Genomic DNA, 7,553 nt, shown 5'->3' with positions numbered 1-7,553 from the left:
TGCCCCTGACGATAGTTTCGGATAGAGGCACCCAATTCGTGTCGAAGTTTTGGAAACACCTGACAACCCGTTTGAAAATCGACAGCCTGCTATCCACTGCTCACCACCCCGAGACTGACGGACAGACCGAGCGTTTTAACGCGTCCCTGGAACAATATTTGAGAGCTTATGTGGCCTACCTGCAAGATGATTGGGAAAGTTGGCTTCCCCTCGCCGAATTCACAGCCAACTCCCACAAGTCCGAGACCACCGGAACCTCCCCGTTTTACGCGACTTACGGATTCCATCCCCGCATGGGATTCGAGCCGGTACCCCTGAACCAGCCTTTGCCCGCCCAGCGGGATGCCGAAAAGCTAGCCGCCCGAATGGAAGCCATTCTGGAACAAGCCCGCGCCGAAATGACCGCCGCCCAAGCCCGTTACGAAGAACAGGCGAACCGACACCGTACCCCGGCCCGCCGGCTTACCGTCGGCCAATATGTGTGGTTAGACGCACGGAACATCCAGACCGCCCGCCCGCAGAAGAAACTGGATTGGAAGAACTTGGGACCCTTCCGAATTTCTGAAGTGATTAGCCCGTACGCCTACCGTTTGGACCTGCCGTCGTCTATGAGAGTACACCCTGTTTTCAATATAAACCGACTAAAACCTGCTGACGTTGAGCCCCTGCCGGGCCAACAACCTGCACCGCCACCCCATTTGGAAGTGGAAGGTGAGAGAGAATACGAAGTCGAAGAGATCCTCGACTCCTTTTGGGAAACCCGCGGCCGAGGAGGCCGCCGGCTGAAATATATCGTCCGTTGGGCTGGATATAGCGAACCCACGACTGAACCTGCCGATTACCTGGAAAACGCTGCTCAATTGGTAAAGAATTTCCACCGTCGATACCCCCATAAGCCCGGGCCCCGGCCGTGACGGAGCTCGGCCTGGAAGGGGGGAATACTGTCACAGACCTGAAGGACAGCCACTGGGCTGTCGCTTAGTCATGACCCCTGTCACGTGAAGGCGCGAGGGCCGAGCGCCTCGCGCGCGTATATCTACGCGAAATCTCTGCAGTCTCCGATATGTAGCTCCTCGAGCTACGTCTTCGTCAACAACCACCTGCTACCCTGTACCTGGAAGACTAGATAGCCAATATACTCTGTCCTGTTACCTGATCGCCCGCACCTACCTGTCCGCCCTGCCTGCCCGTGACAATTATTGCTTATTAAAGACAGCCTAACCAAGGAACCTTTAGAATCCATTGCATGGCATTCCAGCCCTGTAACGGCCTATAAGACCCTGGAAGATAGCTATTCCGTTGCACCCGAAATTAGCAGAGACTCGCTATATCGGGAATTTCACGCCCTAAATTTTTCGAAATTTAGAGGGTCAATACCAGAATTTAACAGCCGTTTTAATTCCCTGGTAGCTAGATTAGCGAATGCCAACGTGCAAATTAGCCCTATCGATGTACGAAATCAATACCTACGGGCCCTGGAGGGGACGTTCCCTACCTGGACCGAACGCCAACGCAGTACCCAACGGGCCCTGCAGGCTATAGGCCAAAATTCGGATCGATTAAATTTGCAATACCTTATGGCGGACCTTATATCCGAAAATTCGATTTCAGGCTCTACAACTGCCAAAGCCACTAATTACAGGGCTGAAGGTCGAAAATCAGGGAAAAAAGGCGCTAAAAAGGACGCTAAAAAGGAAAATAATGGGCAGGACGGCACCTCCAAATCACGAAAAAAGGGCAAATCAACCCCTAATTCGGATTCGGCTATTGCAAAAGATAATAAATCCTCCAATTCCAGCGAATCGAACGCTGGAACTTCCATGATTTCAATGGATTTCGAGTTATTTACGGGCTCGATTCCAGGTGACGTTAGCGTTTGCGCAGCGTATAACGCCCTGGAACAGGCAGGCGATTCGGGCGGTAATTTACCGTACCGGGCACTGCAACAGGAGGTTAATTCCGCTATTAGCGGGGTTATAGAATTATGTTCGGAATCGGATTCGGAACCCGATTATACCGGTAAAACGCTAAAACCACAGGTATTAGCAACTAATTCTAAGGCTAAGACGAAGCCTGGAAGCGGCGTAAATAGGGACCCTAAGCCCCGACGGCTAGGCTACCCGGTCCTGTACGATACAGGTAGCACGCACCATATCTTTGCAAATAAGCAATTTTTTACCGATTATACCCCCGGCTCAACAGTCGAAATCGGTACCGGAGGTGGCCCTGTTAGGCCTATTGGCACTGGAACTGTTAAAATACAAGTCCGGTATGGCTCCAAAATTGACGAATTTAGAGAGGTTACGTTAAATAACGTGCTATATATCCCCTCGTTTGGAATAAATATCGTTAGTGGGCTAATACACTACAATACAGGGGGCGTATTATTAAAAAATACCCTGTACGATCGGGATCGCAAGGCGTGGGGACGCCTAAATACCGCCAAAAATTCGTTCTGTTTGGAGGTAAAAGGGTGCGATATCCTTATTCGAAATACTACATCTACGGTTTCGAATTACGCCTGTGTAATTGGTGAATATAGCACCGCCTCTAGCCTAACCTTACAGGGGGTTACAAAGGGCTACGCAGCCCCGTTGGAGGTAAAACTAAATAATATAGTCCCTGAAGACCAAGACGACTATAAAATCTACACCGATTCGGAACCGGGAGAAAATACGGTAACGGAAGTGTTAAATCCCAAACAAAATAAGGATATAACCGTAGATTTACCTGTAATGCAGAAATTTAGTGCAAAAACCCCTGAAAATCCACGTGAGATTGGGCCCCGTAGGCCCGGTAAGCCGCTAGATGACCCTTTTAAGCAGCCTAATACAAAAGGGGCTAATACCGAAAAAGAGGGGGTTTCCCACACAAGAAATCCGTTGTTAGAACCTCCTTTAGTACCGGAATTAGTGCAGGCCCCTGTAAATTACCTCCCTTTAAGCCTAAATCGAACTACCGATGGTTGGGTAACAGCTGAAGGAGACGGAATTACAGGCGATTGTGACGAAATCCAGGCCCAAAAAGCCCTGTTATGGCACAGGCGCTTAGGGCATATAGGGTTGTTATTGCTTAAAAAGACCGCTAAAAACGCAGACGGTCTACCTAATTTCGACAAAATTAGGGCTATTACCTGCATTACTTGCATTAAAGCCACCTCTGTTAGGCGTACAAATAAAGGGGCACTCCCTACACCCCCTAATATCCTCGATTCCATAGAGGGTGATACAGTAACCCTTAAACCTAACCCTCACAATAAAAAACCCGTATTTTTGTTATTAGTGGATCGAAAATCACGTTTTCGGTGGTCGATCTCACTACGGAATAAAGCCGGACCTACGGTTTTAGTGGCTATTAAAGGCTTTTTTAAGGTTTTAAAAGCTACGTACGGGCGCTACCCCACTAAATTTCATTTTGATGGGGGGCACGAGGTAAATACAGAGCTTCAAGATTGGTTTGCAAGTAAAGGTGTTAATTTTAGCACCTCCAACCCCTACAACCATGGCCAAAACGGGCTAACGGAACGGTCCGTTAGGGTTATTTTGGATAGGCTAAGGTCTACCATTTTAGCGGCAGGTCTACCACTATATTTATGGTGTTATTTACTGTCAGCCGTGGTTGATTTAGTTAACCGTACAGCGGTAACTAACAGGGAGTTAACACCCTACGAGGAATTTTATTCCGAATTTCAACCTGGATTACCACACAGGCCTAATTTAGGCCATTATCGGGTTATTGGTACCGTATGCCAGGCTATTATACCGCTGGAAAAACGCCAAAAATCCAACAAATTGGCTCCCCGAACGGAAACAGTAAGGCTTTTAGCCCATTTATCCAATTCTACAGCGTTGGTTTACGCCCCCGCCAGACGGGCCGTATATAAAACCTCTACCGTAAAAATTTTAGAGGGTATACCCGCTGAAAATTTGGCTATTCCAGGGGAAACGCTACAGATTTCAGAGGGGGAAAATCCAGATTTAGAGGGGGATTCTAATTCTGAACCTGAAGACGAAATCTACAGCGCCAAAACTTTGGATCCAGTGGATAATAATCCCCTACCTCCCGCAATTACAGTTCCTCCCTGGCCTGTACAGTCTACTGTTCGCCCCCCAGAGCTTATAACGGTAGCGGTGCCTAATTCAGCACCTAAAATAACGGAAGTTCCGGTGTTTTCGGCACCTAAAATACAGAATATGGAGTTAAATTCGCAGTTCGAAAACCCAGATCCTATGGATATCGATTACGTGCATTATCTTTGTTATCAAACCCAAAAGAAAACAAAGAAAAAGCCCACTAAAGACGGCGAACCAAATAGCTACCAACAGGCCCTAAAAAGCCCTGAAAGTGCTAAATGGTTAGCAGCTTTAGCGTCTGAATTCGACCAGATCGTTACTGCAAAAACCTTCCGTTTTATCCCTAAAATTAAAATGCATACAGGCCGTAGACTAATCTCTACCCGGCCGGTGTTTAAATTAAAAAAGGATGAAAATAATAAGCCTATAAAGTATAAAGCCAGGCTTGTTGTTAGGGGGTTTTTACAGGTCGAAGGCCTAGATTATATCGAGACTTTTGCTAGCACTAGTATACCGCCCACCTGGCGTATATTATTGGCTATAGCTAATGCACAAAATTGGGAAATAGAACAAATCGATTTTATCGGTGCGTTTTTAAATAGTGACCTTACCGACGTAGATATTTATTTGCAAATTCCAGAGGGTTTTAGCGATTGGGCTAGATCTTGCAGCCCTACTACCGCTAAAATTTTAGTGCAAATGGGCTATAATCCAAAGGAAATGCAAGTTATACTGTTGGAAAAGGCGCTATACGGTCTGAAACAGGGCCCAAGAGAATGGCAAACAAAGCTAAAAAGCCTACTTTTTACAGAAGGTTTTAAGCCGCTAATCTCTGATCCAGCTGTCTTTTATAATGCTAAATCCAAGCATTTCATTGTTACTTTTGTTGACGATTGCCTGCTAATAGGTCCTAAATTGCAATATATTCAGGATTTAAAAGCCCGTTTTAACAAAATATACGCATTGGAAGACAGGGGCCCTGCAGCCTATTTTCTAGGCGTTCAGATTATAAGGGACAGGCCTAACCGCCTGCTTTGGCTCCATCAAAGTCAGTATATAGAGGAAGCATTAGCAACGTTCGGATTAGCTGATTGCAAACCTGTTAATAAAAATGGTGCTAACAGGGGATATAGGGGTAAACCCTAGGTGCGGCGTGGTAAATAACCAGTGCTAAAAGCGCTGAATAATAGGTAGAAATGCACTATAATTTTGGTACTGATAAATAATTGGTTGGGGGAGATTTTGCTTTATTTCCCTTACATACTCTCCGACATCGAAGTGGGGGTCCGCACGCCAGAAAAGGTTCCGGTGCCGCGAATGAATTTCCGAAAAACTAATTTGTATGGGTTTTTGAAAAAACACCCTCATTTGCATACAAACCATCTCTGGGTTTGCATTTAAACGTTGACTTGGTGAAATTTTCAACCCGGTACAGGGTAGCTGACTCGCAGGTGCAGGGTGGGTATTAAACCCGGTACAGGGTAGCTAACCCCACTCGCTGACCTTTAAATTGCATTCCTGCATTAACAAAGTAACGGAATTCCACCATTCCCCACTCCACTTCGGCACTAAATAAAATTGGCTATATACAAATAAAAGTGGGCTTATTACATGCAAAATAATGCATATAATTAACACCCCCTCTCTTTTGCTACTTAATCCAAAAATAAAGTCGGAAAAGAAAAGTACGTAAAATAAAACCCCCAAAACAAAAAAACAAAAGAAATTCCCCCTTGTGTCCCAACCCAACTCGAACCCCCGGTGCGAACCCCCTGGATGAATAAGCCCTTTGTACCAAACCCCCGATTGACTGAACCCCCGAATTGAAAAAGACCCCCAGAATTGTAACAACCCCCGGATTCGAACCCACGACCTACAGATTATAACCAACGGAACTTACTACTAAGCCAGGTAGCTAATCTGGCTGTTCGTTGTTGTGGATCCCAGAAAAGTTTAATATATAGGGTAGATTAAAAATCGCTAGGTCGCCCAAAACGCGAGCTAATTAAATTCGGATTCGACTTCGGGTATAAGGTCGGTATAAGTTGCTTAATAATCAACCTGAGCAGGGTAGGTTTGGGTAGATCGGTTGGTGTCGGGCTAACAAAAATCCAATAATTGCAAACAAAGGAGAAAAATGGTGGTAGTTAGCTAACGAACTAACTAGGTGCCCTACAATTCAATAGGTAAAAACTAAGTTTACAGGGGTTTTAACCCTATAAGCTCTAAAAAAACCTTGTGAATTGGAAGCGTTAGGGGCTTTGTAAGGCCGTCAGCGGGCATTTGTTTGGATTCCAGGTATTTTAGGGTCACTAATCCTTCTGTAACTAACTCCCTTACGTAGTGAAATTTTAATAACGTATGTTTAGTACGTTGGTGGTGCGTAGGGTTGTGTGCGTTAGCTATAGAGCCTGTATTATCTCCAAATATTGCAATAGGGCCTTTTACAGGTAGTCCAATCTCTGTAAATAGGCTTTTAAGCCACTGTGCTTCACGCAGGGCTTCCGCTAAGGCGTCGGTTTCGGCTTCTGGGGTGCTTAAAGCTATAGTACTAGCCTTTTTGCACTTCCACGTTATAGGGCCCCCAGATAGGGTATACAAATATCCGTAAGTGGATTTTGAATCTTCCCTAGCCCCGGCAAAATCGCTGTCACTAAAACCAAGTAATTTTAGGCCTTTAAAACCCCCAATCAAAGAGTTAGGTGGTAAATTAGCTTTAATTACCCTATTTCCGTAGCAGATTGCTAGGGATTTAGTACCTGCTAAGTAGCGAAGTAGGTTTTTAGCTGCCGTTAAGTGGATTGTAGTGGCTTTCGTTAAAAAACGAGATAACCATTGAACCGCAAAACCGATGTCCGGGCGCGTTAATAGCATTAAATACATTAGGGTGCCGATAATACGCTGTAACAATTTGATTTCTAGCGCATTTACGGGTTTGCCCCCACTATATTTTAGCACACCCGGCTGTAAGGGAACAGAAATAGGTTTGCAATCAGCTAATCCGAACGTTGCTAATGCTTCCTCTATATACTGACTTTGATGGAGCCAAAGCAGGCGGTTAGGCCTGTCCCTTATAATCTGAACGCCTAAAAAATAGGCTGCAGGGCCCCTGTCTTCCAATGCGTATATTTTGTTAAAACGGGCTTTTAAATCCTGAATATATTGCAATTTAGGACCTATTAGCAGGCAATCGTCAACAAAAGTAACAATGAAATGCTTGGATTTAGCATTATAAAAGACAGCTGGATCAGAGATTAGCGGCTTAAAACCTTCTGTAAAAAGTAGGCTTTTTAGCTTTGTTTGCCATTCTCTTGGGCCCTGTTTCAGACCGTATAGCGCCTTTTCCAACAGTATAACTTGCATTTCCTTTGGATTATAGCCCATTTGCACTAAAATTTTAGCGGTAGTAGGGCTGCAAGATCTAGCCCAATCGCTAAAACCCTCTGGAATTTGCAAATAAATATCTACGTCGGTAAGGTC

The 7,553-nt window shown here is 45.3% G+C and overlaps 1 protein-coding gene across 1 annotated transcript; it reads right to left on the bottom strand.

Moving 5' to 3' along the window:
- Window positions 1-5,215: 5,215 nt before the first annotated feature.
- Window positions 5,216-5,678, bottom strand: MGG_16674 (uncharacterized protein; the record flags this gene model as incomplete). The annotated part of the gene is made up of 3 exons (XM_003711531.1): window positions 5,216-5,274; window positions 5,338-5,406; window positions 5,564-5,678. Coding segments are annotated over 3 exons (243 nt in total), but the record flags the coding sequence as incomplete, so codon positions are not given.
- Between the last annotated feature and the right edge of the window lie 1,875 nt (window positions 5,679-7,553).

This window comes from Pyricularia oryzae, chromosome 3 (genome assembly GCF_000002495.2).
Source record: "Pyricularia oryzae 70-15 chromosome 3, whole genome shotgun sequence".
Classification (NCBI taxonomy): Eukaryota; Fungi; Ascomycota; class Sordariomycetes; order Magnaporthales; family Pyriculariaceae; genus Pyricularia; species Pyricularia oryzae.
Note: the sequence above shows the minus strand (reverse complement) of the source record. Positions and strands in the feature narration are given on the sequence as shown.